At 40.5% G+C, this 21,518-nt stretch overlaps 1 protein-coding gene and 1 long non-coding RNA gene across 3 annotated transcripts in view; both read left to right on the top strand.

Annotated features, from left to right (window-relative positions):
- Positions 1–21,518, top strand: part of LOC308517611 — a 775,374-nt gene that overhangs the window by 37,469 nt on the left and 716,387 nt on the right. The window lies entirely within an intron of this gene.
- On the top strand, positions 827–14,618 carry PHAX (phosphorylated adaptor for RNA export). 2 transcript variants are annotated; one of them, XM_081088818.1, is made up of 5 exons: positions 827–1,209; positions 3,641–4,254; positions 6,714–6,834; positions 8,827–8,910; positions 13,599–14,618. In XM_081088818.1, exons 1-5 carry the CDS (start codon positions 1,114–1,116, stop codon positions 13,866–13,868), a joined length of 1,185 nt encoding a protein of 394 aa, XP_080944944.1. In that variant the 5' UTR covers positions 827–1,113; the 3' UTR covers positions 13,869–14,618. The 2 variants fall into 2 exon arrangements, with proteins under 2 accessions (XP_080944944.1, XP_080944943.1); XM_081088817.1 differs by having other exon boundaries at positions 1,099–1,203.

Consider the following 21,518-nt stretch of genomic DNA (forward strand, 5'->3'; position numbering starts at 1 on the left):
GACTGAAAGGTCCCAGGTTCGATTCCGGTCAAGGGCATGTACCTGGGTTGCGGGCACATCCCCAGTAGGAGATGTGCAGGAGGCGGCTGATCGATGTTTCTCTCCCATCGATGTTTCTAATTCTCTATGTCTCTCTCCCTTCCTCTCTGTAAAAAAATCAATAAAATTTATTAAAAAAAAAACAAAAAAAAAACAGACATTTCAGACAAAAAATAAAACAAATACACATCTGACTACTGATGTCATGAAGAAAAAAGGGGTTGAAGAGAGCTTTAGAGGTTCCTATTTTGGGGTGGTCGAAGAAGCCTCTCTGAGAAGATGGCATTCAATCAGAAACCTGAAAGAATGGGGTTTCAGGGTGTTGGGAGGGGTCTGTCTGGCAGCGGGAACAGCAACTGCAAAGGCCTAGAGCCTGGAAAGAACAAAGGGTGCCTGAGGAACGCAAGCAGCGCCACCTGGGAGCTGGGAGCTGGGAGCTGGGGGGTGGGGGGTGGGGGCTGGGGGCTGGGAGCTGGGGGGTGGGGGCTGGGAGCTGGGGGGTGGGGGCTGGGGGCTGGGAGCTGGGGGGTGGGGGCTGGGAGCTGGGTGCTGGGGGGAGGGGGGTAGAGGCGCGGGCCAGCGGCCCTGCTCGCCAAGCAGAGGACTCGGGTCTCATTGTGTGCAGGGAAGCCTCTGGGGGGTCGGAGGAGGCGGGGACCTCGGGCAATGGCTTCCCAGGAAGCTACATGGCGATTGCGCAGAAGCAAGAATGGGAGCCAGACGTTCTGCCGGGGCTTCAAGTGAGGGGTGAGGCCAAGGAGGAATCCCCGATGGCCGCTGCTCGCGCACAAACTTAGGCTGCACGGAAACCACGTCTGGAGGGAAAGGCGCCAAAGTGGCGGGGCGGCGGGGCACGCATTTTCCCGGAGCAGCGCCCGCGAGCAGTTTGCAGGGATCGCGCCCATCCGCCGGCCTCGGCCAGGCGTCCCGGCGAACCGCCCTTCCCCCCGCCCCTCCCCACCCCGGCCGCCGGGCGGGAGCAGCCCCTCGCGGGGGCGCCCGAGAGGCCGCCCGCCGGACCCGCCCGCCGCCGCCGGAAGTGCTCCCTCCACCGCCGCGCCGGGCCGCGGGAACATGGCGCTGGAAGCCGGCGACATGGAAGATGGGCAGCTTTCCGACTCGGATTCCGACATGACGATCGCGCCCTGCGAGAGGCCGCTGCAGGTGCCGGTGAGCGTGCAGGGCGGGCGGTGGTTCCGGGCCGGCGTCTCGCTGCGAGGAGGGAGCCGCGGGCGGCGGCCTCCGGAGGCCGTTTCTCCTCCGCTCTTCCTTCCCCAAACCTACCGAGTCCCCCACGTCAGCGCCGCCAGGACGTCCCGGCGGGACCCCGGCCCGAAAGCGCGTGGAGCTCGTTGTCGCCCAGAGCAGACAGGGGATTGAGGATGGGGAATGGCGCTCGTCACCTGCTCGGAGCCTGGTCTTCCATAGCCCACCCCCCCTGGCTTTGTCATGCGGCACATGGCACTATTTTCGTGCTGGTCTCCGGGTTTTGTAAACGCGAGCTTGTCCTCCCCCCACACCCCGCTGAGCAACCAGCTCTGCGAGGGCTTTGGTGCCGGGGTGCCCGCTTGGAACCTTGGCGCCGGCACCGTGACCTGGGGCAGGTTATTAATGCACGCGTTGTTAATGCTGTTAATGCCTAATCAATGCGCGGGGCTGTGGACCGAGATCGGTAGCGGTGCGCACTGACACCCTGGTGGTGAGGATTCAGCGGAGCTTACCACCTGAGAAATGTTAGCTCCATTATTATTTTTTTTTAATATATTTGTATTGATTTCAGAGAGGAAGGAGGAGGGAGAGAGAGATAGAAACATCAATGATGAGAGAGAATCATTGATTGGCTGCCTCCTGCACGACCCCCACTGGGGATCGAGCCGGCCACCTGCGCATGTGCCCTTGACTGGAATCGAACCTGGGACCCTTCAGTCCGCAGGGCGATGCTCTATCCACCGGGGCTTTTAGCTCCATTATTATCTGAAGATGGGAGGGATTGCTCTAGCCGGTGTGTGGCTTGGGCTGCCGGCTCATCCCCGGTGGGGGTCGTGCAGGAGGCAGCCCGTGGAGGTTCCGTTCTCACGTTTCTCTATTTTACGTATATATATATACACACACACACACATCCCTCTTTCTCAAAAAAAATCAATAAAAATTAAAAAAAGCTTTTTTTCAAAAGATAGGAAAATTGCCTAATTGCTTTAACTCACCCCACCCCCATTTCTAGCACATAATAGTTAAACAAATACTTCTTTAGTGTTTAGTACAAAAAGCAAAGGTGATTCTTTTGCATTAAAATGACACCGAGGTATTTTGTTTTTCAATGTCTTTCAGGTTGTTTTACAGATTGACCGATGACTTGGCAAATTGAACGCCATGGGCCCTGCATTTTTTTGTTGTTGTTAATCCTCACTGGAGGATATTTTTTCCATTGATTTTCAGAGAGTGAAAGTGAGGAAGGTGGAGGTGGGGTGGGGAGAGAAAGACAGAGAAACATCGGTATGTGGGTTGCCTGTATGCGCCCCAACCAGGGCGAGATTTGAACCTGCAACCCAGACAGGTGCCCTTGAGGGAGATGGTACTGTGACCCTGCAGTGTGCAGGCCAACACTTGTAACTATTGAGCCCCAGTGGCCAGGGCAGGGCTCTGCATTTTTTATTTCGATATATTTCATTGATTTCAGAGAGAGGAAGGGAGAGGGGGAGAGAGAGAGAGAAATAGAAACATCAGTGATGCAAGAGAATCATTAATCGGCTGCCTCCTGGGCAACCCCTACTGGGGATTGAGCCTGCAACCTGGACGCGTGCCCTGATTGGAAATCCAACAGTAATTGCCTGGTTCATAGGTGAATGTTCAACCACTGAGCCACACTGGGTGGGCTTAAAAGTAATATGTCCTGGACTCCTACCCATAGTTTACTATCTAATCTAAAAGGAGTATAGTCACAAAACTGTGGAAAGGAAGTTGAAGTGTTTAAATGAGTAAAAGGCATATTTGGGAAGCAAAAACCAAATTCTGGCCAAGCTGGTGTGGCTCAGTTGGTTGATCGAACTTCCATGCACAAGGAAGTCACTGGTTCAATTCCTGGACAGGGAACCTGCGTGGGTTTCAGGCTGGATCCCCAGTGGGGGGTGGCAGAAGGCAGCCTATGGATGTTTCTCATCAATGTTTCTGTCTCTCTCTCCCTCTCCCTCCTCTCTCTGAAATAAAAAAAACAAACAAACAAAACATTTAAAAAAGTGAAAACAAATTCTGTTTTAACTACTAGTAACAATTAGTGTGTATATCATTTTCAAGCATTCTGACAAGAACTGAAAAGATTGCAAATCTTCTAAAGGTGAGAATGAAGGGCTTTGGTAATTTTTTAGAAGGAGGCCTTAGAACTAAGTTCTGCATTAGCTCTATAAAGAAGAATTTATGCCTTTAAAATTGGAAATTCCATATGGACCTTGAGAAAAGTAGGGACTGAATTGGTTTCTCATTTTTGAAGATCCGTTCTGCTTCAAAATGGTCCAGCTGAATTCCTAAATAATTTTTTCTTTAAAGAGCACGTGGTGGGTGGAGTTGATGTGTTTTGTGGAATTGATTTATTTCCTTTCTCTCCCAGAAAGCACTAGTTGGGGACAGTGCAGTGAGGCCCTTCCAGGGCACTGCAGCAGCCTATGCACCAGCGTCACATTATCGGACTGTTAAAGGTGTAGACTCAAGTGAAGAGAGTTTTTCTGATTCAGATGATGATACCTCTCTTTGGAAACGCAAGCGACAGAAGTGTTTCAACCCCCCTCCCAAACTAGAGCCCTTTGCATTCGGCCAGGGCAGCCAGAAGCCGCCTTTTGCTGGAGGGAAGAAGGTTAACAACATCTGGGGTGCTGTGCTGCAGGAGCAGAATCAAGATTCGGTGGCCAACGAACTTGGTATCTTGGAAATGGAAGGCACTATTGACAAAAGCAGACAATGCGAGGCCTACAATTATTTGCTGGCTAAGAAACTTAAGAGGGAGTCTCAAGAACAGACAACAGAATTAGACAAAGAGCTAGATGAATATATGCAAGATGGCAAGAAAACAGGCTCAAAGGAAGAGGAAAACGGGCAAGGTCATCTCAAACGGAAACGACCTGTCAAAGACCGACTAGGGGACAGACTGGAAATGAACTATAAAGGCCGGTATGAGATCACAGAGGAGGATTCTCAGGAGAGAGTGGCTGATGAAATTACTTTCAGGTGAGCATTTAAAATTTTCATACAAATGAGCTCTTGACCAACTATCTTCCATTTATAGGAAATAAAATAGATTCCAAATACATTAGTGATACTGTTCCCTTTTAAGATTTTTTTTTTAATTTAAGGAACGAACTCTGGGCTATTTGGTTGTGTGAATATATTTGTATTTTATTAACTTTGGACAGATTGATAGAATAATTTTGCAAACTTTTATGAACTCATAAGCAACTCTTTCCATTTAGTGCTCAAGAGCTCTTTAGATAAAAAAATTACCTTTTTAAATCATGTGGGAGGGAGTTTTGAGTGTTTTCAAGCATTCATGACTTGTTATATGATTCAGGCATATTGTACATAGAGTAAAAATGTACCCATTTCAATCATGTGTTGATATTTTTGTAAATTTATCAGTTGTACAGCTCTCACCATAAACCACTTTCAAAACATTTCTATCACTCCAATAAGATCCCCCTCATATCCACACGCCCATTTAAATAAAGGTAACCCCTGTTCCCAGCCCCAGATAACTGCTAATCTACTTTCTGTAGTTATAAATTTGCATTTTATGGACATTTCATATTAATAGAATTATATAATGTGTGGGCTCTTGTGCCTGGCTTTTTACTTAGTGTAATGTTTTATTTATGACACACACACACACACATATCTGTATTGAATGGCTATTCCACCTTTTGGCTACTCTGAATAAGGTTATGAACTTTCACATTCAGGTCTTTGGACATGATTTTCATTTCTCTTGGATAAATTCCTCGGAGTAGAATTGCTTGATGTAAATTAACATTGCATGTATTTTTAACAAGTTCAAATTTTGTTTAACTTTTCATAAGTTCTAAATCACTAATGAACAGTGTCACAAATTTGAAAACAAATATGGTTCAAGAGTAATAGAGCTAGCAGGAAAACAAGCATTTACTTTCCGGGCAAGCCTGTCAATACTGGATTTTTAAACTACTGAGGAATTTGGAATTTGAGTGCTGGAAAGGAACTTAGATTTTGTAAACCAAAGTTTTCACTTTGTAGAATATGGAAACTGAAGCCCAACAGTTGCGTGGCTTGCCCGAAGTCACAAATTTTATGTGTCAGACCCGGAATTAAACTCTGGTCCCTTTTTCCTAGTCTAATGCTCTTTGCCTCCTATTGAGAAGAAACAGGAAGCCAGGCCTAGTTAGGGAACTGGTAGACTTCTGCAATATTAATCCTCCTTCATCTCTAGAGTGTGGGCTCTGACATTACAAGTGTTACTTAGGCTCCTGGTGTTGTTTTTTTGTTTGTTTGTTTTAAATGTATTTTTATTGATTTCAGAGAGGGAGAGAGAGATAGAAACATCAATGATGAGAATCATTGATCGGCTGCCTCCTGCACGCCCTCTACTGGGGATTGAGTCCGTAACCTGGGCATATGCCCTTGACCAGAGTCGAACCCGGGACCCTTCAGTCCACAGTCCGACGCTCTATCCACTGAGCCAAACCAGCTAGGGCATTCCTGGTGTTTTTAATTCTGAGTGGTAAAGTGAAAGTAATATTACCTCTTTCTTAAGGTTGTTGAGAGAATTAACTGAGATAATGCATATAAAGTTCTTAGGATTGGGCTTATCCTATAAGTCATCATTGAATATTAGTCGTACCTTTTGTTCTGAAGTGAGGAGTTTGTGAGGGGAAAATCCTATCCAGATATCTCTAAATAATTGAAAGCTTGCCCTAACCGGTTTTGCTCAGTGGGTAGAACATTGGCCTGAGGACTCAAGGGTCCCAGGTTCGATTCTGATCAAGGGCATGTACCTGGCTTGTGGGCACATACCCAGTAGGGAGTGTGCAGGAGGCAGCTGATTGATGTTTCTAACTCTCTATCCCTCTCCATTCCTCTCTGTAAAAAATCAATAAAATATGCTAAAAACAGAACAATAATTGAAAGCTAGTGTATGTTATTTGTTTTGACAGGAGTGGACTGGTTTTATCTTTTGCTTTTAGGCTTGCATTCCCCTCAGTGTATGTGCACATTTACTTTTAAAATAAATTTGGGAGAGAGGAAGAGAGAGCGAGCGAAACATCAATGTGAAAAAAATAGGGAGCGCTTCACGAATTTGTGTGTCATCCTTGCGCAGAAGCCATGCTAATCTCTATCTTCCCAATTTTAGTATATGTGCTGCTTAAGCAAGCCCTGTGCACATTTACTTTGAAATCCACCATAATCCAATAAAGCAAAGTGAAGAGGCCAGTTATAAGACTTAAGATGAAATCTTGAGGTTACTACTCCTTGGGTGACCCATGGTAGGAATGTCTCCATGTCATCGATTTCAAAGCTAAATATTGAAGATTTTGAAAAACAAATGTTATTAGAATACACTTAAATTCTAGTTGAGGACTGAACGAAACTAAGGTAGATTTCTTTAACTTTATACAACAAATAAAGAGGTTAATATTACTTTATTTGTTCCTTCTCAGGTTGCAGGAACCAAAGAAAGATCTGATAGCACGAGTAGTGAGTATTATTGGGAACAAAAAGGCAATTGAACTTCTGATGGAAACTGCTGAAGTAGAACAGAATGGTGGCCTTTTTATAATGGTAAGACTAAGAGCTTCATTGTTTTCATTTTTAATTGTGCTTAATATGACTTTTTTACACAATAAAATTGATTGTTGGATCATAAGTTATTGGTTTGAGGTTTAAAAAAACTTTGTTAACAATGAAAACTGAATAAAAAAGTAAGTATAGTCAGTTTTAATACTTAGAAAAAACATACGTAAATTGTAGCCTGTTAGTGTGCAGACAACATACAAACCCGGAAGCTCAAATTTTAAGAATATGGATTTTGGAATTAAGGGGTTCATTGTTTTGAGTTCGGGTCTGCAGCTTACTAGGTATAATATTTGGCTAAGTTGTTTGACTTCTCAGAGCCTCAGTGTCCTCAGCTGTAAAATGGCGATGAATGCGAGGATTAAATGAGATGATACACATGAGGCGCTTATCACCGTGTCCAGTACTTAGCAGTGGATGAACAGAAGTGTTATTTTTGGTTTAATTCATGCATTCTTCAAAATTGGTTCTTGGGGACAAAAGGAAAAAAACCTTGTTATGTAAAAAGCACATCGTATATCTGTGAGTATTAAAATTTCATGGGTGACGCCGGAACCGGTTTGGCTCAGTGGATAGAGCGTCGGCCTGCGGACTGAAAGGTCCCAGGTTCGATTCCGGTCAAGGGCATGTACCTGGGTTGCAGGCACATCCCCAGTAGGAGATGTGCAGGAGGCAGCTGATCGATGTTCCTCTCTCATCGATGTTTCTAACTCTCTATCTCTCTCCCTTCCTCTCTGTAAAAAATCAATAAAATATATTTTTAAAAAAAAATAAAATAAAAAAAAATAAAATAAAATTTCATGGGTGGTGGGGGTGAATAGGAAAGTGTCTAAAGGCTCCTTGCAGTGGAGGAAACAATAATGGAAAAAACAGCTGAGAAACACTTTACTGTTTCAGAATGGCAGCAAGAGCACTCCTGGCTGGGGCCAGATCCCAGGCAGCACCAGTTTATCCCATAGAATGATTTTGCAGATCTCACTTCACTCAGCTTTCACCTCCGGGTGAGAATGACATTTGAATGGCTTCCTTCTTATTTACTCCTCGGAAATCTGAATAATAACATCACAAGAGAGTAAATCAATATTATGCTGTGGAAACCAATTAGAATTGATAGCAGTCTGAGGAAACAGACTGTGAACATAGATTACTGAAGTAAAAACTAAAACAAATTATAATAGTCTTCACAGGCCCTTCTTTTGTGTCATTGTTAAAGTACTTTGATTTTCATTTAGTTGAGCACCAAGTTATAGGTTCATCAATAATTCTATAGTAATGTAATAAAACTTTATATTCCAGCGAGCTAATGCAAATCTTGGGAAGATAGAAGTCCAAATTCACTTTCTTTTGATGCATTCTTCCTTTTTATCACGGTGTGCCAGGCACTGTTTTAGACACAGGAAGCTTATATTATAGTGGGGAGTGGAGGAAGACAGTCTATGAAGAGTAAATATAATATCTTTAAGTATATTTGATAGTGATAAGTGCTCTGAGAAAAGAAAATGATCAAAGGTAGGTACAGAGAGGCAAGGAGGGCATTGCCGTTAAACTGGAGTAGTCAGGGTAGACCTCAGTATCGCCTTAGGCCAGCGGTTCTCAACCTGTGGGTCGCGACCCCTTTGGGGGTCAAACGACCCTTTCACAGGGGTCACCTAAGACCATCGGAAAACACATATATAATTACATATTGTTTTTGTGATTAATCACTATGCTTTAATTATGTTCAATTTGTAACAATGAAAATACATTCTGCATATCAGATATTTACATTACGATTCATAACAGTAGCAAAATTACAGTTATGAAGTAGCAACAAAAATAATTTTATGGTTGGGGGTCACCACAACATGAGGAACTGTATTAAAGGGTCATGGCATTAGGAAGGTTGAGAACCACTGCCTTAGGCACATCTCTGTTTACAAGATACTTTGGCCATTCATGAGAAGAGTCTATAAAGTATATTTTTTCTGTTTCTTTTTGTAGAATGGTAGTCGAAGAAGAACACCAGGTGGAGTTTTCCTGAATCTCCTGAAAAACACTCCTAGTATCAGTGAGGAACAAATTAAGGTAAAAATGATTGTGTTCTTGACTTTTCAGATCCATAATAACTTGACTTCTATTCAGCCTCTAACTTAATTTTTTAAAAGATTATATATATATATATATATATTATATATATATTTGATATCAGAGAGGAAGAGAGAGTTAGAAACATCAATGATGAGAGAGAATCACTGATTGGCTGCCTCCTGCATGCCCCCAATGGGAACAAGCACACAACCTGGGGCAGGTGCCCTGACCGGGAATCGAACAGTGATCTCCTGATTCATAGGTCGACACTCAACCACTGAGCCATGCCAGCTGGGCCACTAACTTCATTTTCTACTAATCTTCATCACTTGCTTTGTCTTAAATTGACTAATTTTGTCCTAGTCTCATTTCAAGTGAAACCTGTGCCTTTTGTAAAGCTCCGCCTCTTTTTCTTCCCTTTCAGAGCCAAGACCAAGATTTCTTTTATGGCATCTTTTTCTGGTTTCTTAGCACGTAATTATTTCCTACCCTCCTACAACTATTATTATTGAAGAATTTTAAACATGCAGAATAAATGAAAGAATAGGATGAATACCCATATATCCTCCACCTAGAGTCACGGGTTGTTGATAGTTTAACAGTCTTACTTTACAATTTTTTGGTACCATTTGGAAATAAAATCAGGACACTCATCCCTAATTACTTCAACAAGCCTCTCTCAATAATAAAGACAATATCCTATATAGGCATACCTAAGAAAAATAAAACAATTTCTTAGTTTCATCCAACTTCTAGATTACTCCTATATCCTGAATTGTCCCAAGAATCTATTTTCAACTCTTTTCTCCCTCCAAAACAGGATCATGTCCAGATTTCCACATTCCATTTTCTTACATCTTTTGCTCTTTTTAGTCCCATATTTACCCCCATAATTCAGACCTTTTGAAGAGTCTTAAAGAATGTACATTCTGGTGATTGTCTCCTCATGGGTTTGTTTTGTTCATCCCTCTCTCCAGCATTTCTTATAAACTAGGAGCTAGGCTAGGCACTTCAGTATTCTTAATCATTGTTTGTGTTACTAGAATGTCTTCTATGGGAATTTACAATGTGGGTGTTTTGTAGCTCAAAATTTGGTACCTTTCGTTAATTAAGGAGCATGATTTTCATTTAGCAGATATATTTGAGTCTAACTTCTTTTTTTTTCTCTTTTTTTTAAATATATTTTATTGATTTTTTACAGAGAGGAAGGGAGAGAGATAGAGAGTTAGAAACATGGATGAGAGAGAAACATCGATTAGCTGCCTCCTGCACATCTCCTACTGGGGATGTGCCCGCAACCCAGGTACAAGCCCTTGACCGGAATCGAACCTGGGACCTTTCAGTCCACAGGCCGACGCTCTATCCACTGAGCCAAACCGGTTTCGGCAAGTCTAACTTCTTACATTGGAAAAATGTGTGCAAATGCAACACAGCTGCGCCATATATATATATGTACACACACACACACATATATATATATATACATATATATGTATATATATTTTATTGATTTCAGAGAGGAAGGGAGAGGGAGAGAGAGAGAGAAACATCAATGATGAGAGAATCATTGATCGGCTTCCTCCAGCACTTCACACCCTGGGGAACAAGCCCACAACCTGGGCATATTCCCTGATTGGGAATGGACAGTGACCTCCTGGTTCATAGGTCGACGCTCAACCACTGAGCCATGCCAGCCGGGCCATGCCTGCTATATTTGAGAAGTGTTGTCGTCTCTTTATTACTACAGTGGGTAATAAAATAGGAATATGTTGTAGCCATACTAATTATAATGTCAATGATGAATAAATAGCCATTTTTCTTGAGCTGTTGTGAGCATATTTTGCATGTTCCATGTTGTTTTTTTTCCCTTAGGTTTTCTGCCTGTTCACTTCCAAGTCACTTTTTAAAGATCTGTTATTGACATTACTGTTGTTGCACATTTGAAATCTCTAGTCAGTAACTGCTTTCTTCCTTATTGGAACAGTTATTTTGATAACATAAATTTGTAACAATGTAAATTTCCTTAGGAGTGGTAGAACAGTTTAAACCTTAATGTTCTCCCTACTCCCTCAATATAATCTCTGACAAATAATGTGTAGTTAGAAGGAAATTCTTGGGTTTTCATTAGATAACAAAATGTTAATCTTTTCAGAGAAATAGCATGATGTGATGAATAGAATTCTCTAAGATTCAAAATCTAGGTTTTAATCTTAAATATGCCATTTAGTGGTTATATGACTATGAACAATTCTCCCTTTGCCTCCATTTTCTCATCTGTAAAGTGGGGACTTTAATATGTGCTCTGCTTATTTAATAAGGCTATGAAAGGATTAAATAAAATATCTAGAAAAGATTTCTGTACCTAAAACTTGGGGCAAACTTTCCAGAAACAAGAAAGAAGAAAATAGCATTTATTCATCCTTAGCTTGCTATTGGGCCAAATACTTATATGGCTTTAATCTTTACCACAGGCTATCAAAGTGGGTGTTATCCTGTTATGCAAATGAAAAGTAATAAAAATGATATGCCTGGGATCACACAGACACTGACTGGCTTTAAACCTATGTTTTTTTTAAACCTATGTTTTCACCAAATCACATGTCTTTGAAATAATTCTTTTAACTCATTGTAGAGATGGGGATTTTAATGTTAGTTTTTAATGTTAAACTACCAGAAACATTGCATTATAATAACAAACAATAGAAATATTTAGAATATCCAATAAAAGAGGATTGTCGACTTCTTTTTTATTTTATTTTTTGATTTCAGAGAGGAAGGGAGAAAGAGTGATAGAAACATCAATGATGAGAGAGAATGATTGATTGGCTGCCTCCTGCACGCCCCCCATTGGGGATCAAACCTGCAACCCGGGCATGTGCCCGGACTGGGAATCGAACCATGATCTCCTGGTTCGTAGGTTGACACTCAACCATTGAGCCACCTTGGCCAGGCTTTGGGAACATTCTTAAAAGGATTTTGCTAGCCCTAGCTGGTTTGGCTCAGTGGATAGAGCGTTGGCCTTCGGACCGAAGGGTCCCGGGTTCGATTCTGGTCAAGGGCACATGCCTGGGTTGCGGGCTCGATCCCCAGTAGGGGCCGTGCAGGAGGCAGCTGATCAATGATTCTCTCTCATCATTGGTGTTTCTCTCTCCCTTTCCCTTCCTCTCTGAAATCAATAAAAATATATATTTAAAATAAAAGGATTATGCTATAGCCTCTATTTTTGTGAAGCAATTTTAAGGAAATGAAAAAAGTACAATACTAAATTTTTTAAAGAGGCAAAATACAAATTTATAAAGAAAAAGAGGCATGGGACAATAGATGGGTATGTAAAACATCAAAATGTTACCAATGATTTGATCTATTGTGAGGGATTATAAATGTTTTGGCTTTTAAGATTTTTCTGTGTTTTTTCAAATTTTCTATATGTGCACAGATTGAGTACCTTCGTTATTAGAGGAAAAAACCTGAAAGCAAATAGAATTTTATTGCAGGTAATTTCATATGCCATCCAGATGATGATGTTGCTAACAGTCACAGTCTGCAAAACTTGGAAGCAGAACTAAGCCGAGTGGGCTGAGTGGGCTTGCTTTCCTTGTTTCCATTTGATTTTGTTTTGTATTAGACTCATAATTGTACACAGTCCAAGATATTAATTAAGTCCCGACTGCAAGAAGAGGATGAAGCTGATTCAAACTCAACCTAGTGTTCGGTCCAGGGCCCATGTGACCTTGTACTTTTTTTTTTTAACTTCTTTGAGAATTGGTGTGGTGTTTTTTTTTTCTTAACATATATTTTTAAAAATTATTTCAGAGAGGAAGGGAGAGAGAGAATAGAAACATCAATGATGAGAATCATTGGCTGCCTTCTGCATGCCCCCCACTGGGAATCAAGCCAGCAACCCGGGCATGTGCCCTGACCAGGAATCGAACGGTGACCTCCTGGTTCATAGGTCAATGCTCAACCGTCGAGCCATACCAGCTGGGCTGTACTTTTAATTTTTGGTTTAGAAAATACAAAGTCAGGTGTACTGCTAAACATTCTACAATACATACAACAGACTGCCACAACAAAGAATTATCCAGCTCAAAATTTCAGTAGTGTCAAGGTTGAGAAACTCTACCTGGAATGTGTTACAGTGCTGTGTTATTTTTGTGCTTTGTGATAAAAGTTTCTGACAAAGACTTACATTGTCACATGTGAATTACAGTCATGTTTTTTTAACAATGGAATTGTTCTTGCATTGTGTAGGTTACATTATCGTACTTAGTGACACAATTCAGGAATGGCTCTGTTTCTTAGCATATGATTATGATGGTATTTCAAAGTAAATCTTTACTCCAAAGACTTCTGTTTTGTCATGATGAATTATATTTCGTTTAAATGCTAAACAACATGGTTTTCCTATAGTATGTTGCCATTTAGAAACCTTAAACTTTAGAGATGATGTGTTATGGTATAATACGCATGGGCCCTAGACCGAACACTAGGTTGAGTTTGAATCAGCTTCATCCCCTTCTTGCAGTCGGGACTTAATTAATTTATCTTGGACTGTGTACAATTATGAGTCTAATAATAATGGCTTGTTTTTTTGTGAGAAATGAAGATAATGTAAAGGGTCTGCCTTGTAATAGCCTTTTAATACATGGTAGTTCTTATTTACTAAAGTTGTGCCTTTGTTATAGGACATTTTCTACATTGAAAATCAAAAGGAATATGAAAATAAAAAAGCTGCTAGGAAGAGGAGAACACAACTGCTGGGGAAGAAGATGAAGCAAGCTATTAAAAGTCTGAATTTTCAAGAAGATGATGATACATCACGAGAAACTTTTGCAAGTGACACGAATGAGGCCTTGGCCTCTCTCGATGAGTCACAGGAGGGACACGGAGAAACTAAGCTGGATGTAGAGGAAGATATTGAGGTTGATCATTCTCATGATTTAGACATTTTTTAGTACATTTGAGGAATAAACCCTCCTAAAATAATATTGTAATAAACCATTTCTACTGAATTGCTTTGTTTTACTTTGCACTGATTAACATGAATATCTGGAGAGAAAGATCTGTTTTTTTGTTTTAAATGAAATTGAATATGGGCGGAGATGAATGAGATTGGTAGAAACTTTTGCATTTTCTCGTGTCTGACAACACACTTAAAGTATATAGCTGAGAATTTAATTTCTCGATCTGTTGCATGTGCTATGACTAGTTGATAATCGGTTTTGTCCAGGTCATTATAACATGCCATTCAAAAGTTTGTTTTCTTTTTCCTATTTATCTTTGCAGTGAATTATGACTGGTTTCAATACATTCCACTAAAAGATCCTACTAAGACATAAATTGTTAAACTATTTATTACAAATGCATCCAAATTTAGTATGTCTGTGTTTGAAGAACTCTTAGGCTATTTTAAGGATAGTGATTAAAATTCAATTATGTTTATTCTGATGGGCCTTCCCACTTGTTTGTGCAGAAGTAAATAAATAGCAGAAGCTTTTCAAAGATGTATTGATTCATAACTTAACTTTGGTTTGTTTGTCTTTTTTATTTTATTTTGTTTTTGACTTATTAACTTGGTCATACACTAAATACTGAATGTGATCCATACCTGTGTAATTATTTACTATGGATATTTAAAATGTTTTCAGTGGTGGCCTGCCTGTTTTACCTTATGTTAAGGAAGTATTAAAAATATCACATCTGCATGGCTTTTCCAAGTATTCATTTTTATGAAAAGAATAAACCTTCCAAAGGTAGGTTACTTAAGACGTTCCAAGAATTGATAGTTTATAAAATAGATTAAGCACAAATATCTAGGAAGTGATTACAAACTATTCTTTTTAGGCAATGTACTTAAACTTAGTCATTCTTGAAATAATGGTCATTGAAGTTGGATTTAAGAATCTAAGTGGGAAAAGAAAAGGAAAATGGTTATTGGTTGCTTTTTATTCATAAAGAATGCAAAAATAAAATTAGTATTGGCAGTCCTTAATGAGATTCAAGTGACTATTCTTTTAAATATGTTTTTATAGTTGATAGTATTACAGATATCTCTTATTTTTCCTTCCTCCCAGCCCCTGTGACTTTATCTTAATCTCAAATATTCTTTCATAAAATTATTATAACCAAGGAAAGGAAAATACTTTAAATCGGTAACTGGATGTTGACTCTGAGATTATTTCTTAGAGGTTATTTTAAAGGTACAGTACAGTTGGAAAGATAATTGACACTCAAATCTAAATCCCACATAGTCATATAAAGCTGATTTTTCTAGTGAAAGTTACGGTTTTTGAAGGGCATTAATGCCTGAAAGGTTACTTTATCTTCATTAAATGGATTGTTCACCTTCCTCGTTAATTTTCTTTAATAGTTTCTTTAATATTTGGAAACCACACAAATTTGCTTGTATCACACCCTAATATATAGAAACCAATACTTTAATTTTTAAGGTTCCTAAAGTTTTGCCTATTATTCCCCTTAACCTTTCTGTGTATCCAGATCTAGGGATACTTGTCTAAACTTGCCAGATATGTATTCAGTTAACAATAAACCAGCCGGTATTTTGCACTAACATTTTTCCTACTAGCTGCCCAGTAGGGTTGACAATAATAACCCTCCCCTACTCTGTTCTAGTCATTTAGATGCTCATCCTCACTTGTAATCTTTCCTCATTAAAATGAGTTTTTGTAATCTAAAATACAGTGTAACTCAAATATTCGGTGATAAGATGGGTTGGATTGGTTTGGGTTTATGAAAATTTGATTTACACTCTATGTATAATTAATGGTTTAATGTAAATGGGACACAACCATGTGCAATATATAAAGAGGAAAACCAGCTAAAGACAATATTATGAAGTGATTGTGAATAATAATTGTTTAGTCCAGTACATGTTCTAGTATGTCAGATTTGTAGTGTCTGCAAACAGTCACATTTTTAAATTGCTCATGATAAGAATGACATTTTACTCAATAAGGGGCATAGCCAAAACCGGTTTGGCTCAGTGGATAGAGCGTCGGCCTGCGGACTGAAGGGTCCCGGGTTCGATTCCGGTCAAGGGCATGTACCTTGGTTGCGGGCACATCCCCAGTGGGGAGTGTGCAGGAGGCAGCTGATCGATGTTTCTCTCTCATCGATGTTTCTAACTCTCTACCTCTCTCCTTTCCTCTCTGTAAAAACTCAATAAAAATATATTTAAAAAAAAAAAGGGAGGGGGGGCATAAATCCCGCCTCCTGGGCTGGGCTCCATCACCCTATTTGGTCATTGGAGGGCAGGAGGGCAGATGCGCAGAAGGGCAGCTCTGATTAATGCCATCGACACCTTGGTTGGGTACCTATGAGATCCTGGCATCCTGCCCCCAGAACAGTGGGACTTGGAGCCGAGGTGGCTGGGTTGTGATTATTGTGTGTGGGGGGGTGTGTGTGCTGCTGTTGCTAGGTGATCTAGGACAGGGAAACCTGTGCGATTTTCAAGTAGAAAGACTTGGCACTTCCTGAAAACTTCACTTCTAAACCAACAGGAAATAACCAAATGTGCCTTTCAGCCCTACACAGAATCAACAGCACTGTGAAACCATCTACAACTCCAGCTTCCCCAGTAACAATCACCACCTTGAAACCCATAGCAACATCTAAAATGACATCACTAGGCTCACAAATACAACTACCACCACTTTAAAGTCTATACCCAAAGTAACAAGTGTTTCACAAAACACATTCCAGATGTCAACATACATAAGGATCACAACTCACAATAGTTTGGTGACATCTGTTTCTTCATCAGTAACAATCATAGCAACTATAAATTCTAAAGAAAATAAAGGATCAAAATTTGATAGTGGTAGCTCTGTGGGTGGTAATGCATTAACACTGGGAATTTTTCTGTTCTTTACATTGGATGTAAAATGTATTATTCAAGAAGAGGATTCAGTATAGAACCAGTGGAAAGAGGAAAGACTTAGCCCTGGCTCAGTTTGTTGGAGCATCGTTCTGATGTGACAGGGTGGTAGCTTTGGGCCATGGTCTGGGTACTTGCAGAAATCAATGAGTGCATGGATGAGTGAACAGAAAATTGATTTCTCTCTCTGACCCCTCCTCCCCCGTCTCTCAAGAAAAAAGAAAGATAAGAAGTATTGAGGTAAACCTATTAGTTTAAAGAAATGTTCTCTTTTAAAATAATGTAAGCCAGGCCCCAGCCCAAGCATGTCAAACTCAAAGGCTAACATGGGCCAAATAAATAAGGCATGTGGCCTGTGGGCTGCAAGTTTGACATGCTTGCAGCTGATTTGGCTCGGTGGATAGAGTGTTGGCTTGTGGACTGAGGGTCGTGGGTTCAATTCCTGTTAAGGGCACATGCCCAGGTTGTGGGCTTGATCCCCAATAGGGGTCATGCAGGAGGCAGCTGATCAATGATTCTCTCTCACCATTGATGTTTCTATCTCTCCTTTCTCTTCCTCTCTGAAATCAATAAAAATACATTTAAAAATAAAATAGTGTAAGCAGGCCATACATATAATGTACAATCTATACTAATAAAAGGGTAATATGCTAATTAGACCAGATAGACTAGACATCTTTCGGATGTCCTTCTGGACAAAGCCACGGTGGTGGGGGATGAGGCAGAGGTGGTTAGGGGCAATCAGGCAGGCAGACAGAGCGGTTGGGGGTGATCAGGCCAGCAGGGGAGAGCAGTTAGGGATGATCAGGCCAGCAGGGGAGAGCAGTTAGGAGCAATCAGGTTGGCAGGGGAGAGCAGTTAGGGATGATCAGGCTGGCAGGGGAAAACAGTTAGGGACGATCAGGCCCACAGGGGAGAGCAGTTAGGAGCCAGCAGTCCCATATTTCAAGAGGGATGTCCGAGGAGTCCCAGATTGGAGAGGGTGCAGTCCAGGCTGAGGGTCCTCCCCTCCGTGCACAAATTTCATGCACTGGGCCTCTAGTATATTATATAAATATGTAAAGACTCCTCATGATTACTAAAAGTAAAAGGTGTTTGGTTTGGTTTGGATTTCTAATGAACATTTGGAGCACACAGTCAATGCAATGATTATATTTGCTTTTAGAAAATACATAGTAAGACAAGTCCTGTCCCATTTTCTGGTGGCATTGGTCACATAGAGCCAGTAATTGGAAGACATCATCAGGGAAGGGCACGATGCTATCTGGGCCTTCAAATAAGGAGCTTGTCACAGCACTCAGAATGTTGATTGTCTTTACTGCTCTCTCTCACAAAGAACTTAGTGCCACTCAGGGCTGGAAATGTCCTCATTACTAACGCCACACAGTAGAAATGTTATTGCTCAACCAAGTCTTAAGTGTAATTTTAGCTTAAAGTGTCTCTTCAGAAAGCATCAATATTTTATGTTTTAAAGCTTAGTAATTAGTTTAGAAGCAAAATGCACCCCCCCCCCCACACACACACACAGATCAAATAAAAGCAGTAACAATACAGGGCTTAGCACTGTAAGCCACTGTACAGCCTGCATTTTTATTAATAACTTCTTTTGTGCTTTCAATAGTAGCTGATATAATTATATTTTTTCCTCTGTAATTTCAGCAAATTGCAATGTTTAACTGGATTTTTAAAGACGTAGTTGTTAGTATTAAATAAGATTATTTGCTACTGTGAGACAATCATCACTAATGGAAATTGCTTTATTTTATATTCAGCTACTTTTAGTGAATATCTTTATTTTTATTGATTTCAGAGGAGGGATAGGGAGAGAGAGATAGAAACATCAATGACGAAAATCTATGATTGGCTGCCTCCTGCACGCCCCCTACTGGGGCACAAGGCTGAAACCTGGGCATGTGCCCTGACCAGGAATCAAACCATGACCTCCTGGTTCATAGGTCAATTCTCAACCACTGAGCCACACTAGCTGGGCTTTATTGAATATTTTTAAGAGCTATAGAGCTACTTTCAATATCTAGAAATGTTTAATATCATGTAAACACACCTAACTCATGGGGCGATGGTTGCGGGATGCAGTGTGCAGATGTTATTAAGTTACACACTTAAACCTGTTTGATTTTGTGAACCAATGTCACTCCAATAAATTAAATTTTAAAAATAGGGAAACATAGATTTAACAAAAGAAAACAGAAAACAGGATTCTGGAGACAGATGGTAGTGATAGTTGCAGAACAATGTGAAATATACCGAATGCCCCAAAACTGTACAACTAAAAATAGTTAAAATAGAAAATTTTATATAATATATATTTTACTACAATAAAACGTTTAAAATGAAGACTAGAAAAAAAAAAACACCACCCCTAACTTTTCTTTTTAAAATATATCTTTATTGATTTCAGAGAGAAAGGAAAAAGGAGAGATAGAAACAACCAATGATGAGAATGCCCCCCACCTGGGACTGAGCCCACAACCCAGGCATGTGCCCTTGACCAGAATCGAACCTGGAACCCTTCAGTCCACAGGCTGATGTGCTATCCACTGAGCAAAACCAGCCAGGGCCACCCCTAACTTTTTAAAAAGCCCCTTATATAATTTCTAAAACAACATCTAGAACTCTATGTAGTCAGAACTAAATGCTAATGATCTGCTTCTCAACCAAAGGACTGTGGAGCTCCCCTGGAGCTACGGAACCTACAGATGAAAATACTGCCTTTTCCTGCACTGTAGATTTACTCAAAGATTTGGGAGACAGCATTTTTATACTGGAACACCAATGTACTTCGGTATAAATTCTTACGAAGTTTTTTTAAAAGACATTTTTATTGATAGAGAGGAAGGGAGAGGGAGAGAGAAACATCGATGTCAGAGTGAAACATGGATTGGCTCCCTCCTGCATGCCCCCCACCTGGAGCCCGAAACCAGGGTATTCGCCCCGCAGGGAATCAAACTGGTGACCACTTTGTGCATGAGACGATGCGCAACCAACTGAGCCACACCAGCCAGGGCTCTTATTAAGTGTTTTTTTTTTTAAATCTTCACTCAAGGATATTTTTTTCATTGCTTTTAGATAGAGTAGAAGGGAGGTGAAGGGGAAGACAGAGAGGGAGAGAAAAAGAAAAACACTGATGTGAGAGAAGCACATCAATTGGTTGCCCCCCACAGGCACCCTTACTGGGCTGGGGCTGGAGGCTGCAACCGAGGTATGTGCCCTTGACCAGGAATCGAACCCTCGAACCTTTAGTGTGCAGGCTGATGCTCTAACTACTGAGCAAATCGGCCAGGGCTCTTATAAAGTTTTTAGATGGGAATTTTTATTTTATTTATTTATTTATTTATTTAATATATTTTATTGATTTTTTACAGAGAGGAAGGGAGAGAGATAGAGTCAGAAACATCGATGAGAGAGAAACATCGATCAGCTGCCTCCTGCACATCTCCCACTGAGGATGTGCCCGCAACCCAGGTACATGCCCTTGACCGGAATCGAACCCGGGACCCTTCAGTCCGCAGGCTCTATCCACTGAGCCAAACCGGTTTCGGCTAGATGGGAATTTTTAATACAGGAAACATCCTGCTTCCTTATTGGGTATTCTTTAGACCACTCCCCTTCATTCTTTGCTGAAGATGAGGCAGTTTCACAACACTGTGTTAATGGAGAGAAAAAGCACAGTTGTAGGGACACCAATATTAGCCATCATATTTTGGAGTGTTTTCAGTTTTCCAGTTTATATTCTAGCACTCAAAACTTAAGTTTTGACAAAAGTGGTATTTAGTCAGACTCAATACTAAGATAGCATTTTTATCTTAGATTAGCCAAAGTAAATCACACCGATATCTAATCGTCTAACCATGAGCTAAGATGTTCTAATGAAGCCTGGCTGCTGTGGCTCAGTGGCTGAGCATGGACCTGTGAACCACAAGGTCACAGTTCGGTTCCCAGTTAGGGCATATGCCTGGGTTGCGGGTTCCATCTCTAGTAAGGGATGTACAGGAGGCAGCTGATCAATGATTCTCTCTCATCACTGATGTTTCTTTCTCTCTCTCTCTCTCTCCCCCTTCCTTTCTGAAATCAATTTAAAAAATTATTTTAAAGATGTTCTAATGAGCATGCAGCTACATTTATAGGAATTAAATGTAATTAAATGTAATCGTGATCAGCTTTTGGTTTACAGAGAATATCATATATCAAGAATTTTTATATCAAGATCACTTCTACTCACTGTGCATTATGGCCGATTGATGTGATGAATATGGATGATGAAAATTTATCCAAAATATGGACATAACAGGATGTATGTGACACGCAGTGTAAAGGAAATATTATGAAACGTGTGTGTTCATATTAGTTTGAAAAAAGATGTGGACTGATAGGTAAGTTGTATGTTACTAACTTAGCCCTAACTGGTAAGTTGTATGTTACTAACTTAGCCCTAACTACTGCTTTCATAGCTCTGCAAAATATACTTAAAATACATTTTATAGTAATGTATAAATTTGTTGTTTTCTTGACATTTTAGCACTTCAAATCAGTCAGAACTTTGTAAATGGGCCTGAAATTTTCTTGAGAACTTGTTTCTTTAGTCCTTTAAAGATATAAAACCACTTTTTAAGTACTAAATGTCATTATATGCCTTTAAAGTTTCCTGTGCTTTGGGTTTGAAATAATTTAGTTATCTTTTCTCTGAATC

Source organism: Myotis nattereri (assembly GCF_964212035.1).
Source record: "Myotis nattereri genome assembly, chromosome: 4".
Taxonomy (NCBI): Eukaryota; Metazoa; Chordata; class Mammalia; order Chiroptera; family Vespertilionidae; genus Myotis; species Myotis nattereri.